The sequence below is a fragment of the Phaethon aethereus genome (assembly GCF_964289735.1).
Source record: "Phaethon aethereus genome assembly, chromosome: 3".
Taxonomy (NCBI): Eukaryota; Metazoa; Chordata; class Aves; order Phaethontiformes; family Phaethontidae; genus Phaethon; species Phaethon aethereus.
In genome coordinates, this window is record NC_138576.1 from 64,263,188 (window position 1) to 64,290,369 (window position 27,182).

Below are 27,182 nucleotides of genomic sequence, written 5' to 3' on the forward strand. Positions count from 1 at the left end.
TTTACAGACTAATAGTGGTTTTACAATGTTGACTTTGTTCAAAAACAATGTACTTTGCATTCCGTGAGTCTATTTTTTTTTGTGACGTTGGTCAGATTAAATGTGAACAATGTTTTTATTTTGAAACAAAACTGCAGAACAAACAACAGAATTAACAGTACACTGAAATCTTAGCCACACCACATAAAGTAATCCAGTCCACTTGTTCAGAAAGTACAGTCTGCAGGGCCTACACCTGCACACGTGCCAGGGCATTCAATCTGTTCAAGCTGTTCACCAGCCTTTCCCAACACCTGCCTGCATGGTCCTGACTCTCCCTTGCACCAGCATGAGCAACCATTTCCTAGGAAGACAGATATGCACCTGCAAAATTGCTCATTTTCAGAATTTTTGACATGGACCCACCTGACTGCTTGAAAAAGATGACACAGTTCTCAATAGTTTTGTGGAAAGGATATTTTCCACACCCTGAAACTGGGGCCAGAAAGATTCAAGTAGACTCCTCCAACAGTAAGTTTGGGCGCGGCATAATAACATATCGCATGGTGTCCTCAGCTGAATAACTGTTTTTGAAGCAACGCTGTTTGGAGGCTTGTTTTCTTTTTCAAAGTAAATGGTAACTGAAAAGTTCAATCATTGGCCTTTAAAAGATCTGTTAATCTCTGGTTTAGAAAAGTGTGTGTTCAGGGCAGAACAATGTTGTGGAAATGACTTCTAATATCCCGCCAAAAATTCCAAAGACTTAAAAATCAGTTGTTATTGGGCCACAACCCACTGCTGTGTGCCTGAATCCTACACCACTAAAGTCAGATGGATTTATTTTCTATTGTCCCCAGTGAGATCAAGGTCGAGTCTATGACAGTCAAAACCTACCATGCAAAAACACATACAGAACTGCCCAGCAGAATAATTTATTTTTGCTGCAAAATCAAATCAACAAATCAGTGCAATGACTATGTTCTTGGAGAGCAACAGAATGCCATTATAATTATGGGCATTAACACTAATTAATATTAATCAACATTATGATTAGTTATGGTTAATTAGCATTACAGAAACAAGCAGATGACATCTTAAAGGATCTGCAGTGAAATCATGGTGAAGCTTGCTGTGTGTGTGGAGAGTCCTTTTCACACCACCTCCCAAAGAGTGTTACACTCAAAACTGGCTTTGATGTACTAGCTCAACTTACCAGATGTCCATCATTTAGTACCTAGTTATGGAAAAGTAAAATAAACAGGAACATCAGCAAAGCAGTACTATTGTATGACAAACACAAAATAATATATTAATTAATGTTGACCTAGCTGAGAGATGTCTTGAAAAAAGACAAAGCAAATCACGTCCAAGTCTCTTATTCACTTGGAGATACTACAAAGGCTGAGACAAACTACACTTCTGTCTTGAGCAAGATCTTTTTCTAGGAGATTTGGGGAAGAAAGGAATCGGGGAAGTGAACCTGCTGAATGAATGCAACTGAGAAAATCAGGCAGAAATAAAGCTGCCTTGAACTTAAGCCAGTTACTGAGACAGAGGACACAGACAAGTTGCTCATGTGTCTTGTAGTGGCTTTTTGACCATTTGTGTCACAAGTCTGACAACTGACAAGGGTGCCCCATTACCTCGAACTCCCCGGGGGCCAGCTGCACCTCGCTACAAGACTTCTGGAAAGACGTAGTTGGTGCCAAAGGTGCCGCTGAGGGAGAACATCTCAAACTCGATCTGGGCAGTCTCCACCGGCTGCCCGCACGTGTGCAGGTCTGTGCTCTTGCATGCACACGTGCGGGCATATCTGCGAGGGGGAGGGTACAGAAAGGCAAAATACCGGTAAGCTTTCAACTATCAAGAGCTGGATTTGACTGCAAGAAAAGCTGTTACGGTGAAGAACTTATGCAATATATCTACTCATTTATTTAGGCCAAGAGGATCCATGGGTGCTCTTGGCACTTGAAACTTTGTAAAAAGACACTTTGCCAGCACCACAGCAAGGCACTGCGTCTGTGTGTACACACATGTGTTTGTAAGTCACATGTGCATTCACACATATTGCATATGCATTTAGTCATAGATGTGGAATCGTTTATGACCTAGGTCAGTTATGTCAGCTCTCTCTGAGTTTCCTAAAAAAATGAAACCATACTTATTTGCCTACTCCAGTGGGAATACTCTAAAGATACAGAGAAAAGATATAAAGATGTAGCACATGAAAAAAAGCCTAAGAGTGAAATTTAAAAGAACCGATACACTGACAAGCCATGTGAATACAAAGATTATATCCGTATTTAGTTTCTTCATTTTGTTAGATAAATGTATGTTAGAGAATCACATCAGCACAATGGCACAATCCACTGAGCAGAAAACAGCGCTCTGTTGTGACAAGTCCCTATGAAGACAGGGAGAACTCTATGATCTTCTCTCCCTTTTGTACATGCATATGGAAACCTCCTTGAAGCGTTACAGCACAGAGTCAACCCAGGGTCTTCACTTTCATCATTTATAACATAGACAGAAAAACAGGATCAACACCCCTAATGAAGTCAAAATGCATCATGAAGAAAACAAATTTTTTCAGATGAGCCTAGAAAATGCCTCTTCTTAAACCCCCTCAATCAAAAATAAGACAAACACAAATGGGCTGCAAAGAGAATACTCCAGGCTTTCCACTGTCCAAATAAGAACAGAAAACCTTTACCTGCAAATAATACTCTCCTTCAACAACATGTAGCCCATCAAAGGCACCCAGAACATAAATGTCATCTTTCTGCTTCTCTACCATCTTGTAATTCAGATGGCAACGGAGGTCCTGCTGGCAAATGGCACGATTTCCCTTGGATTCAGGGAGCTCCATGAAGGAGAAGAGATCATGGTAAACCACCCCACTGAAATAGTGGCCATTTGATGGAGGCTGTTCGATCCAGCTGGCATACAATTTCCCGTTAACAGCAGCAGGATAGTCAGGAGACAGACGTGAGTGTGAACTCAGTTCTGCCACCAAAAGGTAACCATTTTCTGTTTCCGTATTATAATGATATGCTCTCGGACCATCTGGGCCATAAATACTACTTCTTGCAAACACATAACACCAGAAAACTTTTAGTCTGAAAGCAAGTGTATGGTATAAGTAAGCAATCCTCAGTAATTAAACATGTGGCAAATTTTATTCCAATGTTTACAAGAGTGTTTTGAAATTAAATTAAGCCTTCACAGACTACAATCCTAACCTAATGCTTTTTTCAATCAATGGAAAGTAGACCAAACTCTGATGTTTCATGTATTGTGACAAGATTAGTTTGCAAATTATATGCTATTATATATGATTTAAGTGGCTGAAGCTATACATTCCTCACTGAGTTTAGCTGCATCAGAAATCAGTATTTCTGATTAAAATGAATGGTAACACCGTCAAGTAAAAAGACTTCTGTAAGGAAAATATATTACCAGAAGTCACATCTTTATGCAGCCTCTTTACTTAAATACATAAATCTTTAAACAACCCATCCATAAGGAATATGAGTTATATGACATAGTGTCATCAATGACTGAGAACTAAAGGAACGGAATGTATCCACTTTCATTTTGCAGGTAAAGTTTGGGGCTACATTTTAGCAGCAGCTGTAAGTTTCTCTCAATTCAGCAAGCACACACCCACAAAACCTGTGCTTGACTTCTAGTATCTGCTCAGGAAAAATACACAGTGAAAACAGAGCCTGAAAAAAAAAGAAAACGTGACACAAGGTCTTGAGCCCAGAAGTAATGTCTGCAGTCCTTACAAGAACATTTCTCAGAGTTAGGTTTCCACCTAGTGGAGAAAAAAAAGGTTGGGCCTTCACATGACCAAAACATTGCTAAACACCAGAGTCAGAAGATGAAGAATCACATGCATAAACTCTCAGGAGTAATCATTTAACAAATAACTAAAGGTGTTATAGTCAACTTACGCATTTCTGAGTTCTTACATATCACATTTTGATTTCCTTTTTATCCGTACAAGTTCTCTTGTCCTAATCCTGTTGACATGTGCATGCATGCCTAAAGCTGATGGGAATTTCTGCCCAGGTCAACTGTACCACATAGATAGAAATGTTGCCCATGAGAACAAGATGAATTAGAGCAATATCACATTACCTGTCACATCTAAAGTGGAGTTGCATGTATTTCCTGAAAGAAAGTTGACGCTCATTCCCATAGCCCATGCTGAGTGAAACTGGACCGTCGACAACAGTGGGAGAGTGTTACCCCAAACAGTTGGGAACAGAATGGTGTCAACCTGAAATCTGCTTGCCAAGAGCACAGCTGGGTCATTATAGAGTATGTCCGCACAAGTGAAAATGCCAAAGTAGCCAAAGGATGTATTGAAAGTCACAAATTCTGGATCCTTTGGGTAATTAACCTGTTTCTCCGTCATGAAAAGGTTGTACTGCTCATGGAAGGGAAGGGATGGAGAAAAAAAAAAGATTAGGAAAGAAATCAAACCATTTAAATCAGACTAACGTTGACTACAATACGCATTCACTTAGATACAAGTGATGGAGAATATGTTTTGTGAACATGATACATCTTAATTTCGAAACGGAGAATTCACACCACTGCAAGAGGAGTCAAGCACAAATATCCATGGTTCTGATTTTCATGTGTCACTTCCTATTGAGAAGCAGTAAAAATAGAGGACTCATTCAGTTTTAATTAATTTCATTTAATTACTTGCTATTAAATTCAGAATAGCAGGAATGAAGATATCTTCAGGCAGTGGCTTTCACGTGTCCTGTGACACCCGCTCTGTAATGAGTCTATGTGCAAATACGTTTAAGCCTGGGAAGCAGCTTCTGTTTCACATCTTTAATCACCCAAGGATCATGCATTTCCTGAACTTAGTAAAATCCTCTTACCTTGTGGTAACAAGCTGCCAGTTTCCCTTCTGAGTCAAAGACAACTTTGGTATTGTACTGACAGCGACCATCATTTGGGCACCTTGGATCACTGGAATTACAGGGCTTCTTGTCTCCCATGTTGGCAATCACATAGATGGAGTTATTCCTCGCCAGGCACTCAGTCTCTCCAGCACTGGTGAGGGAGCAAACCTAAACAGCAGGGAAAAAAGAAAGGAAGTAGGATATCACAACCAGTCAACCCATATAAATGCCAAGACTACAGATCACAAGAATGGTAGGATTAAGTTAGTAATTTCTAGTACGAGACAGTTGTTTTCTGGTATTCAACAGAAGGCAGTGGTTTTGTACTTCAAAGCTTAGCATGCTGAAACTCCGGCTTCACTTCACGTTAGATAAGTGAGGAACAGAGGGGTTTTCTCGCAGTGGAAGTGAATCTTTGCACCTTCGAGTCTCCCGTCTGCTGCCCGCATGTGGCACAGAGCTGATCTTACACTGATACATGGGCTACTCTCAGCCATGCCACTTCAGCTCCCAATTTGGCTGCTGTGCTGAGGTAGCTTAGGATTTGTTTCTTCTATGGTGTGTTTCGTTATCTTTCACCAAATATTGCCTCCTCAAAAAATGGTGCAGTTTACTAAGGAAAATAAAATTTGAGCTTCCTTCCCTTTATAATGCTGTGGTGTCAAAAAGAAGTGGGTCCGAACACTATCATGCTTTAATCTGATGGACAAAAAATAATTTAACAGAATAAAAAAGCTACCATGTCATGATTCAAAAATATAAATGTGAAATCTTGTAGTATATCCTTTCAGTAGTAGCTGTTATTTTATTCACAAATATTCCTACTATTCCTATATCTTAAACATATTCTACAACATGCATGGAATACATTACTGAAATGTAGATTCTTTTAAATAAATCTTGACCTCTATGAGTATATTAACTAAAATCAAAAGAATTACAGCAAGAAAAAACTACAGAGAGAACTGATGAAGGAAATTGTCTGAAGCTGTTTATGGCAACTACCTCATGTCTAACCTGCCTTTGTTTCACAGCAGTTGTTCTGAGACATCTAGAACTATCAACGGCCCCTCCTAAAGGTAGCTGTCTTTCCCATCGGACCATTCCCTCATCCACAGCAGGGACGATACCTTGCAGGATCAGCACACGGAATCCAGTCCACCCATGGGTCTGGGATATCCTTGAGATACGGGTATATTTTTTCCCTTGTGAAGACCCAGCTGTAAATTCCATCTTCAGGAGTCACAATGATATGGGCACCCTGGTACCAACATAGTAAACAAAAAACCACCATTAAGAAAATGAATAAATGGTCAGTGTTTACCAAAATTAATGTTTCTAATGAGGTCATAATACCTGTCTGTCTGCTGCTTTGACAGTTGCTTCCAAAACTGCCATATTTTTGTCCATCAGCATCAAGGCCCCCTCAAGAGAAACTGGCACTTCAGTGTCCTCTGACAAAACGACATTGTGCTCGTGAACGGCTGCGACGTAGCTGTCCAGGGCACAGGCCTCCAGAGCAGACAGCACCAAAAGCACGGCAGAGGCACGAGCTTTAGGAAGCCCCATGTCTGGAGCCTGGAAGTCGCCCAAGAGGAGGACAGGGGCAAGCAAAGCCAGGGGACTTTAAACAGGGAAAGTCTTGCACAAAATCTGGGAATTCCGCAGAGTGGCAGAAAGCCGACACCAGGAGATGCAATCACCCTGCCCGGAAAGTCTCACAACATCGAAGGCAAGAGAGCTGCCAGCATTGAGCAATCCTGCCTTACGCCGCCAACAGAAAAGTCACGGAGAAGTCACCACTGTGCTCCAGCTGGAGAAACATGTCGCTTGCCAGATTTACAAACGATTCAGGTGTGGCATCGCTGTATTAAAGCAGCTCAAGGCAAGCCCAGGTCACAGCAGGAAAACCAGCCAGAGTTTGGGAAATCTCAGCAAAGACCAGCACGGACACATTCCTGCCCAAAGCTGAGGGTGTGGGGTGCAGGCAGGGCTGCAGGAGGCAGGCGGCTGGACCCGAGCTGGGTGCTGCGGCACGGGCACTACCCGTGCCACCCCAGCTCAGAGCTGCTCCAATCTAGCACAGTGTAGTTTGGCTATACCTCGCAGAGTCCCTACTTATCACAGCTTCACAGGTTGTACAACCATGTTAGTAACAGCAGACAGGTATTTAGACATGCCACCGCATGAGACAAGCACAGCACTAGCCAGGGGGTTGCTGAGTTTCCTGTAGAAGATCCCACTGCTCTGCTTTAACCATCGTTCCAGGACTCCTGGGTAATCATGGCAGGAGAACATGCTTGTCAGTTGATTTGAACAACAAACTTGGAAACCAGGATTCCTCTTCAGGTTTCTTTTGCCTCCATTGTGTACGTGAAAGAACAAAGAGGGGGAAAAAAGCATTGCCAGAAAGGCAGAGGAGTTAGTTAAGCCTGTCTCGGTTCCCCTTGAGTGCTTTGGCTGAGCATGTGGAAGTGAGGAGGTTTCCCCACCACACCTTGTTGGAAAATAGTAGCCCTAGACTTTTGATAGATTTACTGTTGCAGAGACAGTACAAACATTACAGCTGGCATTTTCCAGGACTGAAGATCAGTTAGTTCTGTGTAGAGATGCTAATTCTCTTCATTACCTTCGCCTCTTCACTACCTTCCTCCTCCTTTTCAGGCACTTTCAAGATAATACAAGTGCTAGCAGACACAAAGTCTTTTAGACTCTTGTTTAAGAAAACTCACAAAACTTAGGAAAAAAAGTTGCTTTATTGAAAACAATATTATGCTTAATGCTTTATAATTTCAAATTCTGTTTTAACATTTTATCAGTTAAGGTATTACAAGGTAATGAACTTTCTTTAAAAAAATACAGAAAATCACTGTAGCAAAATAGTAGCTTTACCCAAGAATAATGCACAGCAGGCTCAAGTATAGAAACAAGACATTTGAAAACACACCTCTTCACATACAGTGGTGCACTGTATATGGAACACAAATAGGCTGACATCTGAGTATTACTCATCACTTCAGCCAATCCACATGAGGACTTCCAAAAGAAAGGCAGTCAGTGTTTAGTGTTTCAAAACAGTAATGCAGCTACAAATAAACCACAACGGGTTGTTCACTAAGGGATCGTGTATCCCAGCTCCAGAATAATGAAACACTGTTGTTATGTCCACTCATCTCAACACTAGGTTAAACCACAACAGTAAACAGAGCAGTGAAAGTATGTCTGGCTATGTTTCACTGCCCATCAGATGAGTTTGCTCTTCATTACTACCAGGAGGATTTTGCAGGCTGGAACTGGAACTGTTTGCACAAGCAAAAGAACAGGAGAGAAGAAACAGGTTTAATATTCTTTACATAATTCTATGCAATACCAACATAATGGCAAAAAAGCCACAGATTACATGGAAAGAGCTACATGGATCACTGGACTTGGTTCCCCACTATTGCACAGAACCAGGTACTATTGCTTTCACACCGGTCATTTCACAGAATCACAGAATGGTTTGTGTTGTAAGGGAACATTAAAGGCCATCTAGTCCAAGCTCCCTGCAATAAGCAGAGACATCTTCAACTAGATCAGGTTGCTCAGAGCCCCGTTCAACCTGACCCGGAATGTCTCCAGGGATGGGGCATCTACCACCTCTTTGGGCAACCTGTGCCACGGTTTCACCACTCTCACTTTGAAAACTTTCTTCCTTATATCTAGTTGAAGTCTACCCTCTCTTAGTTTAAAACCATTACCCCTTCTCCTATTGCAACAGGCCCTGCTAAAAAGTTTGTCCCCATCTTTCTTAGAAGCCCCCTTGAAGTACTGGAAGGCTGAAAGAAGGTCTCCCTGGAGATTTCTCTCCTCCAGGCTGAACAACAACTCTCTCAGCCTGTCCTCATAGGAGAGGTGTTCCATGCCGCTGATCATTTTTGTGGCCCTCCTCTGGACCCGCTCCAACAGGTCCATGTCTCTCCTGTGCTGAGGGCTCCAGAGCTGGATGCAGTACTGCAGGTGGGGTCTCACCAGAGCTGACTAGAGGGACAGAATCACTCCCCTCAACCTTGCTGGCTACGCTGCTTTGGATGCAGCCCAGGATACAGCTGGCCTTCTGGGCTACAAGTGCACATTGCTGGCCTGTGTCCAGCTTTTCATCCACCAGTACCCCCATGTCCTTTTCTGCAGGACTGCTTTCAATCCCTTCATCCCTCAGCCTGTACTGATATCAGGGGTTGCCTTGACCCAGGTATAGGGGTTGGTCTTGTTGAGCCTCATGAGGTTCACATGGGTTCACTTCTTAAGCTTGTCCAGGTCCCTCTGGAAGGCATCCCATCCCTCAGGTGTGCCAACCACACCCCTCAGCTTGATGTTGTCTGTAAATGTGCTGAGGGTGCACTTGATACCACTGTCTGTATCACTGGTAATGATATTAAACAGTACCAGTCACAATATGGACCCCTGAGGGACACCACTCATCACTGATCTCCATACAGACATGGAGTTGTTGGCCACCACTCTCTGGATGTGACCATGCAGGCAATTCCAGCTCAGACACCCTCCTGGAGAAACTATCAGTAGGGTTTGCTCATTAATGCCACAGTCCTGTTGCTTGTATAGAACAGGCATTGCCTGGTGTAGGCCTCTGTTCAGGTCAGTAGGGATTTAGGAAAGCCAACAAACAAAGTATCTAAGCAATGTTTTTACTGCTCATCTTGTCATTCATTATCAGGTTGGTCGTGAGGAAAAAATGGAAGCACAGCTTTCAGAGGTTTGCTTTATAACATAGCTGTAAGTAAAATAAAATAAAGAATAAATATTTCAGCATACCTTCTCCTTGTTGCCTCAGTGATATAGAATATTCCAGTTGCAAGACCCTTTGAGGAAACAAGTCAGTTACAATTGTAATAATAATAACAATTTTATGCAATAGCTCATAACTGCAATAGATATAAAAAGAAAAAAATGTGTAATTACTTACACTTAACAGTGCCCATCCTCCTTGGATGGCTGAGGCCCATTCAAAACCCAGCTTTTCATTTAGAAATCCTCCCAGAGTGGGACCTGCAAATGCCCTGCAACAAATCAAAATGAGGTATTGGCATCCCAAACAAAAAAGATAACATATCATATTCTCAGAGATCTTTTTAATTGCATTTTGTGGCCTCCCTCCATTGATTCTCTCTCCTTTGTCAACAAAGAGATTGTCTTCCACAGACCTAACTTTCATAGAATTAATTCTTTAATAAACCTGTCTAGTTACCTCCTCAGCTGGAAATAGGTTCCACATCAGAAAGCTGAATGCACTCTTTTCTGTATCTGGAATGGCTTAGAGGCTCCATTAATGACCATGTTCAAACAGAGCATCAACACTGATCAATTCTATCATAAAAGAAATTTAAACTCTCGTCCCTCAAAATGTAAACCTCCCCAAACTTCAAGACAAACGATGGATATAGGCAGGTGGGGAGGCACATTGTGACAGATGTGGTCACTGCAAGGTTGAGCTGTATGTAACTGCCCTCCACCTTCATGTCTGTCTACCAACGCCATGAAAAGTTATGCAGCCGCTGCCACTTTATGGAAGGTCCTACATGATACGGTCCCTCGCTAGAGAGAGGGACAAAGCTGTGTAAAACTACAGAGGCTTCCGGGAAGCAAGTCACACAATAAAATCAGGTTTGATAACAGCACAAAACCAAGGTTTGGTAACTTTATACTACCTATATCTCTACTGAGTCCTATGCCAAATAAACAGGACAGCTAGAACTTCAGTTGGCTTGGAAAAAATGGTGCAAATTTGTACCACTAAAACCTACCTGCACCCAAATAACACTACAAGGAAAGATAAAAAAACACCCTGGAAGTGGCTGTCCAATCGGGGGTCTCTGGCACTTCCCACTGAGTGACAACTCTGAAGGGTCACTCAGCCAGTAGTGCCTTTCACTAATTTCTGTGATGGCCACTGTGTAATAAACACAGACACACTCTGCTAAGCTATGCAAACACAGACCTTAAATAATGTCTGTGGCTGAAAGAGAAGAGAAGATTCTACCCTAAGTTAGCCCAGGCACAGGGAAGAAACGCAGAAAATTAATAAGGGAGAACAGAATTAGTCAGGAACAGATACCTTCTACCTCCACGTGGGTGGACTTAGCTATATAAAAAATGAGGGTTCACCTCTCTCTGTATTAAGCATTAAATATTTCAGTGACAACAAAAATGACCACAGAGAAGCACAAGCTAACATCCACTCAATCACTGCAGCTTTTTGATATACAGGGCAATGCATTTCAAGGAAGACAAGTTCAGAGTCCATTCTCTTTGTTGAGTAAAAAGCTTTGTTTTAAGATGTCCAGCAGGCACCTGTTTAGCAAGAACCTTGAATGACTGCAATACAAGACCTCTGGTTGTAATGCAGCAGGCTTTCGTGTGGCAATAGTGTAGAACAACCAGACATTCATAGCTTACAAAAAGGTGACTATATACCTACCCAAGGGACCACATGGCATTGAAGAGCCCAGACACCAATCCCAGCAGACTCAGATCTTCTTCAAATCCATTCTCACTGCAGAAAGACAGACCAGTTAGAGTAGCACAACATATTATTGTGTCTCTACTCTCTACTACAACATATTATTGTGTCTCTATTGAAGTCTGTAGCCCTCCCCTATAGAAAGTTTTTTTTCCCTCCTTTTAATTTACACACACAAGCAAAGGTATACAGTGGAATCATGTCTGTTTACCCAGTACTTTCTTCTTTTCTGCCTCTCTGGAGGATTGCAGTGCTACTCCTCATGTCTCATGTCTTCTGAATAAGACTCGTAACACCACACCATCGCTCATTCCCCAGGTTTCATATGGCAAATATAAAACAGCGACAGGTGGCTTTTAAGAAGGGAAGACCTTGTACCAAGTGGAACATACTAATAAGAGTAAATCAAGGCCCTTCTAGGTCATTACTTCCAAGCCACATCACAGAACTTGTACTTTGAGCAAGTATGACTCCTGCAGGTGCAGCTGTTAAAGCCAATGCAGTCTGAAAATCCTGTGAAAACTGCTTGCTATTAATCGTTCTCAAAAGCTGAAACAAATCCCATGTATATGAAACCACATGCAGGTCACCCTATGCTATGAGACCCAATGTCTGATGGACTCCAGTGTGTTCATAATACTGAGGTACATTTACAAAATTATATTTGGAGTATAGTGACTGGAGCGCTTAGTCGGAAAAAACTAAGACAAAACAGTAGTGGAAGCATTTAAGTATTACTCACTGCCTTTGTCTCAAAAAGTGGAAAAAAGCCACACTGAAACCCCACTTCATATTCATCCCTGAAAATTAGTTGCAGTTTCCTACTGTCAGTAACATGAAAGATGTGTTGGACCAAGTTACTTACTATGCACAGTGCAGTATCTCTGGAAACACTGGGATAGCACTCATGCCAAGGGAAAAGCCAATCAAAACCAGCACTAACACAAACATCCACAACTGACTGAAAAACAGATATTTAAAAGAAGTTAGCTGCTAGAGGCTCTTTTCAAGTAAGGACCCTGTTTGACTGAAGGCTGTTATATCAGCTCTCCATGACTGACCAGAAAACTAGGTTTCTTGAAGCCAAAGAGAACTCTAATTGAATACTAATACTTGAAAAATACAGCTCTATTCTTAAAAAAAAAAAAGTAAAAGAATTTGAAAATCCTGTGCCCAAATTAAATATTTCCTTATCAAATGCAGTTCATTTTAAGAGGAGCACATAGAGAAGCGGTAGACAGATAAGCTTAACTCAGCAATACATATGTCCAAGCTCCAGGATTGGTTTGTTGCACGAGAAGGATTTTGTAGCCCAACACATTATGACCAAATAGACCTAGCTAAAGGAAAGAATGTTGAAGATTTTACCCATTTCTTTTTCTCACCAGCGCAAACGTATCATCTCACCAGTTTCAAATGTATGACCTTCTTTAAAAATTAAAAGTCTAGGAGAAAGGAGTTGACTAGTTCTGCTCATTAGCAAGCCTATCATTATCTTTAACAGAGTATATAAACTAGGACAAAAGGACTGTACAGCTGTTTTGTAAATATAGCAGAGTGTTTTGCTGTGAATTAACTTGAGAGATATGGCAATGCAGTGTTCAGGTGCAATAGACATTGTCTTTACTCAGCTAGCTAAAAAAAAAAGTTATAATCTGGCATTTTTCTCAGTAAGCTATATACAGAGAGAAGAAAAATCAATACTGCTGCACAGCCATGCAAATAAACCCCATAGTTAAACACTGATGAAATAGAAAAATTTGAAAAATAAGACAGAAAGAGAACTTTGTTTTGCTGCACTGGAAATGCCACAGAACTGGTAGGAAAGGAAAATAAAAAGCAGCGTTCTTCCCACCACACACATTAGGAGCACAAGTCTTATGAGGAGCGACTGAGGGAACTGGGGTTGTTCAGACGGGAGAAGAGGAGGCTGAGGAGAGACCTCATTGCTCTCTACAACTACCTGAAAGGGGGTTGTGGTGAGGTGAATGTTGGTCTCTTCTCCCAAGTAACTAGCGATAGGACGAGAGGAAATGGCCTCAAGTTGCACCAGGGGAGGTTTAGACTAGATAACAGGAAAAATTTCTTTACTGAGAGAGTGGTTGAACATTGGAACAGGCTGCCCAGGGAGGTGGTGGAGTCACCATCACTGGAAGTATTCAAAAAACGTGTGGATATGGCGCTTCAGGACATGGTTTAGGGGACATGGTGGCGCTGGATTGGTGGTTGGACTTGATGATCTTGAAGTTCCTTTCCAACCTTAGTGATTCTGTGATTCTGTGTGATTCTGTGATTAACATGAGCAAATACAGTAACAGTAAAAAGCAAAGGAAAAGGATCTATTTTACGAAGGTGTAAAATCTCCATTTTCAGATGCTTCCACTGCTTTACATTCACAGTTTCATGTTAGAAGTTAAAAAACCCTGTTACATGGTCAGAGGTGCTAATTGTAGACTTGTGGACATACATGACTATGGTCATGATAGCCATCACAAAAACATCACATAAGGCGTGTGGCTCAAGAAGAGGCAGTTTCAATGGAAATTGTACCTTTCAATGTGCAGTACAGGAGCAGGTCCTAACATGAAAAAGCACAGTGCTGTCATTAAGCCTCCAGATACCAGCAGCCACTTCCTGAGGTACTGTCAAAGAAAAGGAAGTGGTATGTAATTTAAAGATGTGAATTTGTAATGTAACTATTTTGTCTTTCCTAATACACCTCTTCTAAATCTTCATCTCCTGAGAAGTACGGCTCCTGTAGAGACCATCATTACACACACACTGGGAATTCACAATTTCCCTGCCAGTTCTGAACACCGTCAAGAAACACTGAATTCATGTGTCCTTGCCACCAATGCAATCACTGGCAGCAGCTGCTTAGTACAGAGATTTCTTCAGGATACTGAATAACGATGCTTCTCTGTTAGCAGAGTATTTTAGGTCTTACTCTTCCTTCCATGCAGCATTACATGTAAATCTCATGTACAAAAGCCTTTATCAGTTTGTGTCAGGAAAAAATAGCATCAGAAAACTGGCACTGTCCTTCATGGACAGCATTCAAAACGTAGGTTTCCATGGGCCATTACCAGTGGCTGTCAAGCAGGCAGTTTTAGGTGTTCCACTATCATGTCAAAGTCTCTTTCTATGATGCAGTTAAGAGCTAGAGATCCATAGCCAGTTGCTGCATTGATCTAATTTGGCTATTACACATTTTAAGAGATAAAGTCAACACAGCTAACCAGAACATCTTTACTCCTCTTCTCAAAAGCTGATAAAATTAGATGTGGTCAAAAGCATGGACAACTGGGACGTGTTTTCCCACTCTCCATTCCATATTGGCTGGAAATAAATTGTGCTTAGTCCACTGGAAAAGCTCACCACACTTCAACTACAGGATACTTGTCCAACATCCTTTACTATTTTGGACATTCTTCTATTACCTGGACCTTGCAAAAGAGACCTTCAAGTTGGCAGGATTCAGTGCAGGTGCAAGGTCCTGAAAGACAGATCCCTTTACAGGACCAGGCCCACATCCATCGTTTCAGTATAGGAAGTCCTCCAGTTTTAACTAAATGCACAGAGTGCTTTACTAAACTTACACAAACAGCAGGATCGTACTCACTGGCAGTTTGTCACTTAGGAGTCCAAGGAGGGGAGAAGACAGGGAGTACGACAGTGCCAAACCGAGGAATACCAAGCCCACATAACCAGCTGGGAGTTTGAACTATGGAGAGGAAGACAAATAAAACAAAAACCAAAACATCAAGCCATATGTGCTGCATTTATTAAAGGACAATCCAAGAATTGTATTGTAGGTGAAAATACCAAAATTCGTAATTTTAAGTATTTCATTCACATCATACAGAGGTTTTTCAAGTATTTGAAGTCATCGGCAGAGCTCCAGTTCCCTCCATTTCCATTTCTAAGCATGGAGTGAAAACATCTGACACAACTGTCGTCAGATAAAGCCTAAATAATCTCAGGAGGAAACACTATGCTATGTCCCTACACAGACACACTGGATTCTAACGATATCTGGCACATTTGAAACAGACACTTTAGACACTGAAATTTAGATGGATTTAGTCTTTACCTCTCCAATCTTCAGTTTTATTTCCACTTAGAAAAGCATAAATGCTGTAGTCATCCACTGCTAATCAGTGCATCTTAAAAGTAAGTAGTGCTGTAAAACACCGCTCTGGTTTTTCAACTAAGGGAAGATTTTTATGAGAATGAGTAAGAGGCTTTTTGCAAACACCCCGAGGTCTACATTTTCCTAATGCAGAGTCTCATTTCTGTATTGAAACAAAATATGTAATGAACCAAAAGCATACTAGTCTCTCAAATGAGTGCTTTAACTACCAGTTAGAAGGTATTCCAAGATGTTTCATGTGGCATGGACTACATAAATATTCCCTATTTCTGTGCCATATGCAAGCACATGATAATAACTCTAATTTAGTGGTTAGAACACCTGCCAAGAAGGCTACAGTGCTTTCACAGCAAGTATCTGTTAGCACAGAGCAGAAGGAAAGCAGGAAAGCCACACAAGTGCACAATATTCTACAGTGGGATAATTACAGATCCCTCCTGGATGGTGGAAGAGGTTAGCACCAAGTCTCCTCCACCCTGGATGAGTGCTTGAAGTACTGGACTAGAGACATGAAAAGTAGCAGCACAACCACCTGTAAATGCTATTCTCTGGGAAAACAATAAATAAACCACTCAAAAATCATTGCTTAATTTCACACAGGAACAGAATCTTAAACTGTTTACTTCAAATTCATTACCTTAAACACCATGGGGAAAATAAATAAATAAAATTAAGTAGGAAACAAATAAATATTAAAATAAATTAAAAATAAGTAAATTAAATGGCATTTGCCTTTCTAATGAGTGAGTGGAGAAGTCAGCTGGCAGGCTACATAGTTGCAATCAGTTTAATTTTGGCATTGCTCTAAGAGAAGGCAGAACTGTGACATCATGTCCCCGAAAGCAAATGTCCACATCAAGAGATATAACATTGTCAGTGACTGTTGCAGTTTTACAGAATGTGCTTTCACACAGGAGGAAAAAGTCCCTCGATTACAAAACCAGCTGCTTCGCCTGGTTCAGAGAAATACTCTGCAGTTGAAAGCCAATTAAGTGGAAAAAGCACATTTTTAAAGGTCTTAAATTTCCTCATTCTCAAAGTTACCGAGACCCAGCGGCAACAGATGGTGTCAATGGAAACTGTGATTTGTCAATACTGTGGAAATCAAGTTATTTGGAAATTGTATTATTAACAGTTAATTAGCAGTGTAATTGAATAAGGCTTAATTTTGTTTAGGATATTTAAACCACATTTATAGCCAGTTATTTACTATTTAGCAAGTGAAGACTTCCTTGCATGTTAACAGGACGTACCTTCCTTAGGATAAATAGAGACATTGTGGGATCCAAAAAGCCCAAGCATGCACTTAGGGAAAAGATAGTAAAACAGAGTAGTAGGACTTTCGGCAGAAGAATGAGCTTCCAAAAGGAGTCCTTGCTAGGGATTGAATCTGTTTCAAGAGAAAAGGGGGCAAAATTGCAGTATTTTCAGCAGCATAAGCTCATGATCGATCTTCTTGTTTTAGAAATTAGTATTTCCCTTTTTCTAGTCCTGTTACTTATGTTAGCTAACAAATGAAAGTCAATAGTAGACTATTATGCACTATACTATTTTTATATTAAAAACCCACATTTGATAGGTGAATAGAAGAAGAAAAGTACACAATTTAAATTCCAACATTGCAAATCCCCAACTTGAACAAAAGCATGTACTATTCCAATTGTGTGAAAATATGGTTACTTCTCTGCTAGCCCTTATACAATGAAAATCTCGTGGCTATGTCTCAACTTAAAACAGGCACACATGCGTTAACCCTTCTTATCCAATTAGAGAAACATGCTTTGAAAGTAAAACAAGACGACTGCTATTTATCAGTTGAGATCTGTCCAAATTTTTAAGCAACTAGACATTTGTGTCTCCTACATGTTCAGTTTGTACTCCAGACAGGAAGCTTCTTTCAGATGTCATGGTTAGATGTCACTTCTAAGTCGGGCTCCCTTCCTGATGCTGTCAATGCTTTAACAGTTGAATGTGGTCTCAAAGTATACATAGAGCTAGAAGTTCATTCATGAGCATCCACGAGCTCAGAGCTAACATTTATTTAACGTAGTTTCAAATTGGCTAGTAATATCATGACTCCAGACAACTTCAGAGCCTGGGGAAGTGTAGGGGGGGAAGCCAGCAGTAGCAGCATGTGGTTAACCTCTGTAAGTTTTTTCTAAAAGCCAATGTATATGAAGTTATTTGCCAAGATTTTCATATTTAGGAGGAAAAAAGATTTTTAAAAAGAAGTATTTTAAAGTTACTAGCTTTTTTTTCTAGAAAAGACTAACAACTGCAACCTTGCAATTACAATCTTGTGTGAAGACTTATCTTTAAGTTAGCTTTCTGTTCAAGCAGGACCATTTAAAAGTTAATCAAATTTATATGACCTCCAGCACTTCAGTTAACCCCCTCATTTATTAACTTTAACATTCTTTTACGTTAATCAGATCCTGCATCATTCAGTACAAATAAACCGCTTTTGTTCTCCCTGTAATTCTGGTTTTCCCCCGACTGCCAACCCCTCAAACATGTCAAGTCCTCACTTTAAGCAAAACCTATCTCCAGCTTTTTTTCAACTAGCTGCAATAACAAGCTGATACTAAGCAGATACAATTTATCCTTTACAAGCCCTGAAGTTAAGGAGACAAAAGAAAAGAAAAGAAAAAGTATTTCTCAGTTCGCTTCTACAGTCTCCTTAGTGTTTGCAGAGATGGGCATGAGGTGTTGGATTCTTTCCAGGCCATGTGCACACATCAATTTAGGTTAGCATTAAATCATGGGCCTGATCAAGATCACGAAGTAATTCAGCTGCAGCTTTGCCCTCTGAATTGGATCAGTATCCAGAAGCTGGTATTTTTTTAAAGGACAGTTAAACACATGAGAAATTAAAGTGAGTGAAGGAGGCAGGAAGAAGGATGCTTACCGTATATTGGTAATATGCACATATTCACAGGCACCAAGACCAACACTACGCATCCCAGTGTAACAAAAGGGACCTCATAACCAAACGATTGATACAAAAAGCCACCTAAAGGCGGGCCCAGCACCAGTCCAAGTCCTGTAAAAATTTCAAGGCTGCCCTAAAAGGCAAAAAAGAAAGCAAGCAAAAACCAGGTCAGTATGCTGAGAAACTCTAATGTAACAATAAAAAGCAAGCTGTTTGTCTGAGGAGCAGCACAACATAGACAGGATACTGAAACGAAAAAGGCACTGCATTGCTAAAGAGAGTAACAGCTAATAGTGACCTTCACAAAGTGGGACAGCAAAAGGAATTTCACATTTGTCTGCCGTAACAACCATCACCACTTTTGCTTTACCACGGAGAACCACCTGTACTGTAGCGTTAGCCCCTCTGCTGTCACCAAACAGATCCCAGTCCTGAGGCAAGACAAATGCTCTAATGATGGAAAGTATCTGTAGGACAACTCAGGCTGAAGCAATCATCTCTCCCACCTTATACTCCAGCCTGAGGGGGAGGACCCAAACAAGCCTACTCAGATGGGTCATTATCTCATGGGGTGACATATGCCAAGTCAAAGCTTTCCATAACCAACTGTTTGGATTCAATGACTAGCTGTAGAAAACAACAGTGAAACTGCAATTATTCAGATTATTTTGGCTATAATTTAGTAATCTGGCATCTTTTATAAGATAATAATTTTTAAAAGGACAATAATACAGTTACACTTAAATCTTGTGTTACACTACCATAGTCCCCAATGTCAACTTCTGCCTCAACAGTCAATTAATCAATGCAGAACAGAGGAGGATAAGGTAAACCTGATATTGTAAGAAAAGTGATATTGCTTATGTTCTGAAGTTCATACCTCCTCCAACAGAGTGATCATGTTGACAGATGCTGAACTTCTCACTTCAACAAGGCTGACATGCCTACATTTAGTAACTTCCCCGTACATTCTCTAGGGTACCCAATGGGCAAAAGTTGGGCTGAAAACTGGTATGAAAAGGGTAAGGAGAGGAAAAGTGCTTTTGAGTATCTAGCACTATCAAGAAGGGCAATGGAAAACAAGGCTAAAAATCCCTCATCCATTCCTTCAGGATTTATGATTTTACCCTAGGATGCACCTTGCTTCAACTAATCAGCTCTTCCTTCTGCCTCCTGCCCTGCCACCACCATGAGCAGAGCTCACACTAACAAGAACCCACCATCATGTCCATTTAAGGATAGTAAGTCCACATGAATGAATTTAAAGAGGCTTTATTCTCATGCAGAACAAGACATTAGAGTATATAATAGGGCAAACAGACCAACATTTAAAAGTTATGTCTTCTGACAGCACTCTTTCTTGATTTTAAACAAAGGTAGCTACCAAGCCACAGCTGTGTAGCATTTCTGATTGTGTTCTTGAGGTGACCTTCATTACCACATCCTGTTTTCAGCTATGCATCATGTTTATTGTGCTGCTACCACAGAATTTCATTTAGTTTTAAGTTTGGTTATAAGATAGATAACTAAGTCCCTCTAAGTCAAGGTTACTTTATGCACTTATTGAAACTACATTTTAAAATTTGCAAACAGGAAACCTTAACCTTATTGACTAAATAAATCCAAACCACGATTTTATATATATATATCTATATAACTTGCTTTCCAAGGAAATTGCCAGCTCCTCACTGCTGATACAATTTAGTAGTTTTTTTGCTAGTTAGGAGCAAAAAATATGTATTTTTATAGACATTTATTTACAAAAGTAACCATCCAAGTTAACAACAATATTAATAAAAGCATCATGTTTTCCAATTTAATTAAATATTCTGAAGGATGTTATTAACATTCGTTCACCCATTAACATTTAACTCGGTTATTTCTGTCAGTCTGTATTTGAATTGAAAACCAGAATTTATTGAAAAACAAAGCAGCATTTTACTAAATACAAAACTTTTTTCCCCTCTAATACCATAAAAACCATCTAAATAAGGGTAATATTTCTAGTTGAAATGAATCATTGATGAGCAGAAATAGTGCCCTCCAGATTTCAAGAAGTTCTAGCTCTCCTCTTCTCATACATCACTTTTATCAATAGATTAGAAAAATGAAACTAAAAGTGTTTCTAGTTTTGCATCTTTCAATCATTTAAATCAACACTATTTGAATGATTTAATCAAATTTCTTGAACCAATCCACATGGATTCTTACCATCCATGTGGAAGTAGTCACTAAAAGCTGTACTAGTATTTTAAGAGTCTGATTTCAACTGAAGAGATAACTACTCCCATCAATGGTCATCTGTCTTCAAAACATAAGCAGCTAATACATGCTGCTTAATTTATATCTGATTGGAGTTACGCTAAGGTCTAAACTTGTTCTACGATTGCGATTCTAGATTACAAACAAACATTACGTGACGATTTCAAATATGCCTGCACATGAGACAGCAAATTTTCTCCTCTTGGTTTTAGGCTGCCTACTGACAATTTATCATATTGCGGCTACTTGGCTTGTAACACTGTTTTTTGCACTTACCAGGACAGTAGCTATATTATTGGGAAATGCCTTTGCAAGGATTGAAAACGATGCTGTCATCGCTGCTGCAAAACCGACTGCATCCATTGCTCTTACTAAAAAGCACAAACCGATGAACATTGGTCCACTTGGCACCTTGTCCAGCATTCTGAAAAAAACACAAAAAACAGTAAATTGACATCTCTCAGGATGCAACAAGTCACCTACTAAAGGTCCTGGTGCATCATTTCTTCTTAAAGGACACAGTTACAAGACACCCAATGCTTTCTGTTGCCACATTTTTTTGAAGCACATAGGTGAAGTCATTCAAACTCTACCAAACTATTTCTGGCAGCTTTCTCCTTTTCCCCTTTCTTTGGTGGCAAAAAAAAAAGCAAGAAAAACCTCACCTGTGAAAAACTCCAATGCCATCTTTTGTTGTATTTCACAGCTTTTCCAAGCAACTGTGCAAGGAGTCTGACAAAATGAGTTACAACTACCTAATAATAAGAGCTTCCTTCATAGTTAATAAAACTTTTATATTGCTAAAATGAGTGGCTTAGCCTCTCTGCCTGCCAGGCAAAGCTTCTCATTTGCACTCAATATTTTTAAGAAAAGAGTAATTAAAACATTATGCATAAATAGTTCCCTTGCTGCTGCACTTTAAGACTTCTTGCTGTTCATGAGCTATAGTAGTTATGTAACTACATAGAACCTTCCTCCTTTGCTTTCAAAATAGTAACCAGGCTTTGAAACCTAATGAAAAGGAGAAATGTTCATTCTGCTTTGCAAGGGATAGATAAAAAGTAAAGATACAAAAAGTTTGGTGACCTAGCCAACACTCGAAAGATGCCCAAGAGCTTCCAGTTTTGTTTTGTGTCCATCTTTTCATACAGATGAAAATGATTAGAAGACAAATACAACAAAACCAGCCAACAAAAATTACTCACCCAAACAGAATGGTCACACATCCTGAAACAAACATGCCTGCCACAAACATGAATTTTGCTCCAATATGCGTAAGCTGTAAATTAAATACCATTTTTACATGTTATTATTTCAAGCATAGATCAAAAATCTTTCAAAGTAAGTTAGTGTTAAGGAAACAAAACATTATGGGCACTTTATAGCATATAAAGATAAAAGATCTGGAGACACTGCTCCTGCTGGTGTGCCTTCATGCAATACTGAACCTAAAAATACTCTAAATGGTTAAGTGACTTAACCCAGTTTTCAGAATGGTAAGACAATGGTGCAGTTAACTATTTCATAGTGGCATGCTGCAGCTTCTGCAGAGCAGCAGGTTACAGCAGCATTCCTCATTATAGACAGAAAGTAATACATTCCCCCTCCAGCGCTGTCAGTGATGCCAAGTCAACAATACCTGTCACGTATATGGCTAAGGAGAGTCAAGGAAACTGATTTTACAGCAAATTTTTCACAACCTTTAACAGCACAAAGCTTTGGCATAGGAAGCACAGTAGCTTCAGGCATCCCCGTTCATTATCAGGGAAAGGACCTCACCTTCCTTCATTTCAGACTCCATCACCAGGGTGAAGGATGACAAGAGGCATGCCATAAAGTTAACTCAATCCCATAACAAAGTACATCTGAGCTTCTAATTCCATGCTGTAACTTCCCCTAAGGACAGTAGGTATTTCAGACTCTTTTCTTGTTCAGGCCTGGACAAAGTCCCTGTATTTCAGCCATCATTACTAAAGCCCATATTTTGCCAAGTTTCACTGAAAAACCCTCAGGATTTCTGATTGCTAGACTGTCCACCTCTATTGGTGCTCACTTCACCTGTCTGCAGTGAGGATGGTATGCTCACTCTCTGTCTGTCTCCCCAGCAAAGCTACTTGGTGAGCGTTGTGCCATAGTTGAATGCTGTCACTGGCACCAAGATTGGGCTTACCGATGGCACTTGTGTGACACCTTGATAAGCCACCTCACCACCAGAGAAAATCATTCACCATGGGGCCAGCAAAAAGACCCTCAGCCAAAGAAAGAGAAGATTGTGACAGTGCAGCAGCCCCAGCTGAGGGTATAATCCTGAGCAGCCCTGGCCAAAAACACACAAGAGAGCAGTGCTCCAGCATATAAACAAACAAACTGTTATATAATTTATTTGTAATTTCTCCAGCATGAAAAAAAACCTGAATCTGTGGAAACACTGAAGTTGCAAGAACTAGAGACATTTATCTCATATTGCTATATAATGAAGTGGAAGGGAAAACTGAGTTAAGCAGCAGAGTCGTAATAGGAGGAAATGTTAAGAAAAAGACAACATACCAGAAAAGAAGGGGTGCAGCTAACTAAGGAAAAAAAAAAAAACAAAAACCAAAACACCTTAAGAACATCACCAAAGGCAAATAGAATATGTAAGTAAGTGCAATAAATAGAATTGGGGGTAGGAGGAAAGAAGGTAACAGAAAGAATTGATCAGCAGATTACTCTGAAGCAAACCGAACAGTTAACCAGAGAAACAAAACAGCTACACATCCACCACCCTATGCTACCCTCAAGAACTACAGAAGAGTAATTTTTAAGTCATACTGACAAGGCTTAGATCAGATTCAGACTGACTGGCCAGGCTCCAGTTACTGCAGACAGAAGCCTGCAGGAGTGCTGCTGAAGAGACATCTCTTTTCTCAGCCTTAGAGAACTATCTTCATGTACCAACCTGTGTCATCACAGAAATAAGTTACAGCTTCAATTATACTTACATAATTTCCCAAGACTAAAGAAGTCAAGAAATTGACCAAAGCAAAACATCCAAAAATCAGGCCAACAATGGTGTTACTGGCACCTTTTTTTTCTGCCTGCAAAAAAAGATCACAACTGTGTAAAGATAGAGGAAAAATCTTGAGATGAATAATACTCATGCCTTGTACACTTATTTTTTCTAATACTCTATTAGCGTAGTTACAAAGCAATTTCCTTTCTCAAAGGCAGTAGGGGCTCATAAGGTAACAACACAGCAATTTAAAGACATGTTGCACTTCTATTTAAGCTGTATGTAATTAAGGGAAAAGCAATGTTCATTCATCAATGAATGGAAATACTATGCTGTTCGCTGAACTACTGAACAGGTGACCAGACTTTGTACAGGTGGCTTCAGCTGGTGTGCAACAGAGCTAGCTACAAAGCTTTGACCCCTCACGTGGTGAGAGGGCAGTAAAAAGAGATATGTGTTATCTTCACTGTATCATGCCTCCCCATAACAAGTACCAGGCAAATTTTCTTTACTTATCCAACTGGCAAAATACACTTACTTGGGTACAAGCCGTACATAGGAATACTTAGAGCAAAAATAATTTTAAAATTTCTTTGTTAATACTTGGGAACAACATGGTCATGAAAGAAATGGACTTCTGCTGCAAAAGGCACCATGACCCTTTTTTTTCATCCTGTATTTAAACATTGTATTCACTCCACATAAGCAGAGATTATTTTTTCTCCCCTCCAGTTGCCAGGTCAGGAAGTTTAACACAGTGAATGACGGCCCAGCATGAGTTAACAGAGAGGTAGCTATAAATAAAAAGTCATTGAGTGGCTAAGGCACTGAAATGCAAGTCAAGACATGGACAGAGTTTTAATCTCAGTTCTACTACCAAACTGCAGTACAACACTGGGCAAAAAACTACTTCACTTCTCCAAGCATCCATTTCAACTTCTACCTCATATCATGTTTGCTGCCTCCTCTGCAGCCACAGGGAAGATGAAATTAGCCCATGGACAGGATCCGAGCCACTATTATATACATTTTAGCCAGCAACAGGCTATCCACTATGAATTCCCACAGCTGAAAAGTCTAACTGAGCATACAGATAGCCAATAGAGTCCGACAGTGTTCAAGGTCCTTTTAAAAATATCAACATACAAAAAATAATCTAAAGAATAGCTGGCTAAATTGTTTGTTTACCTCTGAAGGGAAAAAGGGTCCCAGGATTGAATAGCATATCATTGAACTGAAGTTTATAGAAGCTGTCGCAGCCATTGTAAATAGCTGCTCTCTGGTGAGCCTTCTCGGTTCCTCACCAAGTGTTTCTGGCATGCCATCTTCTTAAAATACAAAAGAAAAAACCAGAAAGTATTATAAGCCGAGAGAGGGAAAAACAATTGGCAAATCAGGTTTGAAAATTAAAACCCGCACAAAACTTCTACCCTCCCGGCTCTGGGGACTTCAGTGAAGCCGTACTACTTTTTCCCCCTCCTGCGGGAGTGCAGGCTTCGCCGATGGGACGGCAGCTTCCCGCGGGGTCCCGCCTGCAGCCGCCCCCCAGCCCACCGCGACGGAGCATGCACCACGGAGCGCACGCTTCGGGGGGCAGCCCCGTTGCGCGGCACTGCGGGGCTCGGTCCCGGGAGAAACCTGACCCGTCCCCTGCACGCCCGCTCCCTTCCTCAGCGTAGGCTCCGGCGCCGCCGAGCGGCCCTTCAGCAGCGGCGGCAGCGGGTCCCCGGCCCCCGTCGTGCCGCCGGAGAAACGCGGGGCAGCCCCGCCTCCCACCTGGGGGCCGCTCGCTCCCCGCGCCCTCCGCCGCCCGGCTGTCCATGGGGAAGGAGCGCCGCGCGCGCAATGGCCGGCGCGGCGCGGCAACCTCCACACCGCCCCGTCTGGCAGGGGCCGCGAGCTGGCAGCACACCGCGGCCAACGCCGGCCCCGGCGGCCCGGCCGCCGCCACTGAGCATGCTCGGCCTGCGGGGCGGCCTGTCGAGCCCCACGCCCCGCCGGGCGCTGCCGGCCGCCTCCGGCCCCGCCGGCAGCCGACGGGAGAGCCGCTGCGGGGCAGCCCGGGGGGAGGCCGGGCGTGCTGTGGCCAGCGGGGCCTGCCGGGCCGGGCCGGGCCGGGCCGGGCGAGCACCAAGGGCGACAGCAGGCGCCGGGCTTTGGACAGTCTGGTAACAACCTGCTGGCTTGCAGGGTGTGCTGCACGTCTGGCTCAGGGGAAAGGCTTTATGTACTGGTCCTGGTAAAATATGGAATGCAGCCTATGTGCTTGGTACTGCGGCTTTAACAGGTCACAGGTGAAGAAAAGCAAAGAGGTAGCAGGCAAAGATCCCAGTGGGATTGAGTGCACCCTCAGCAAGTTCACAGATGACACCAAGCCGAGTGGTGCGGTTGACACACCTGAGGGATTGGGATGCCATCCAGAGGGACCTGGACAAGCTCGAGGAATAGGCCTGTGTGAACCTCATGAGGTTCAACAAGACCAAGTGCAGGGTCCTCCACCTGGGTCAGGGCAATCCACAGTATCGATACAGGCTGGGGGATGAAGGGATTGAGAGCAGCCCTGCTGAGATACTGGTGGATACTGGTGGATGAAAAGCTGGACATGAGCCAGCAACATGTGCTCACAGCCCAGAAGGCCCACCGTATCCTGGGCTACATCCAAAGCAGCATGGCCAGCCAGTCAAGGGAAATGATTCTGCCCCTCTAGTCCGCCCACCTGGAGTCCTGCGTCCAGCTCTGGAGCCCTCAGCACAGGAGAGACATGGACCTGTTGGAGCGGGTCCAGAGGAGGGCCACAAAAATGATCAGCGGCATGGAACACCTCTCCTATGAGGACAGGCTGAGAGAATTGGGGTTGTTCAGCCTGGAGAAGAGAAGGCTCCAGGGAGACCTTCCTGCAGCCTTCCAGTACTTCAAGGGGGCTTATAAGAAAGATAGAGACAGACTTTTTAGCAGGGCCTGTTGCAATAGGACAAGGGGTAATGGTTTTAAACTAAAAGAGGGCAGATTTCGACTAGATATAAGGAAGAAAATTTTCACAATGAGGGAGGTGAAGCACTGGCACAGGTTACCCGAAGAGGTGGTAGATGCCCCATCCCTAGAAACATTCCAGGTCAGGTTGGACGGTGCTCTGAGCATCCTGATCTAGTTGCACATGTCCCTGCTCACTGCAGGGGGATGGACTAGATGGCCTTTAAAGGTCCCTTCCAACCCAAAGATTCTATGATTCTATACTTTCTCTTTTCAGTGTAGACTCTCACTCAACAGATTCCAACTACTTTTAAAACTCAGTCCTCCTCTTTTTAATACTGACATGTGAGTAATGAGTAATCCAATAAAGCCTGTGGAGTCAGATTTCCACAAAGTCAATGCCTGCAGTAGAAGGCTGAAGTGTGGGAAGTAGCAGTTATGTACTG

General features: G+C 41.8%; 1 protein-coding gene and 1 pseudogene across 2 annotated transcripts; both read right to left on the reverse strand.

Annotated features, from left to right (window-relative positions):
* Nucleotides 1-1,093: 1,093 nt before the first annotated feature.
* Nucleotides 1,094-6,479, reverse strand: LOC309404153 (pantetheinase-like; annotated as a pseudogene). The gene is made up of 7 exons: nucleotides 6,267-6,479; nucleotides 6,041-6,171; nucleotides 4,887-5,078; nucleotides 4,126-4,417; nucleotides 2,693-3,090; nucleotides 1,623-1,792; nucleotides 1,094-1,213 (listed from the first exon to the last, which is right to left on the reverse strand). The product of its transcript is annotated as a pantetheinase-like (transcript).
* A 1,657-nt stretch (nucleotides 6,480-8,136) lies between these two features.
* On the reverse strand, nucleotides 8,137-25,588 carry SLC18B1 (solute carrier family 18 member B1; the record flags this gene model as incomplete). The annotated part of the gene is made up of 14 exons (XM_081997262.1): nucleotides 8,137-8,209; nucleotides 9,723-9,769; nucleotides 9,874-9,967; nucleotides 11,386-11,460; nucleotides 12,293-12,388; nucleotides 13,978-14,069; nucleotides 15,050-15,151; nucleotides 16,834-16,970; nucleotides 18,489-18,645; nucleotides 21,051-21,198; nucleotides 21,980-22,053; nucleotides 23,756-23,851; nucleotides 24,955-25,094; nucleotides 25,543-25,588. The coding sequence occupies 14 exons, from the start codon at nucleotides 25,586-25,588 to the stop codon at nucleotides 8,137-8,139; spliced, it is 1,377 nt and encodes a 458-aa protein (XP_081853388.1).
* Between the last annotated feature and the right edge of the window lie 1,594 nt (nucleotides 25,589-27,182).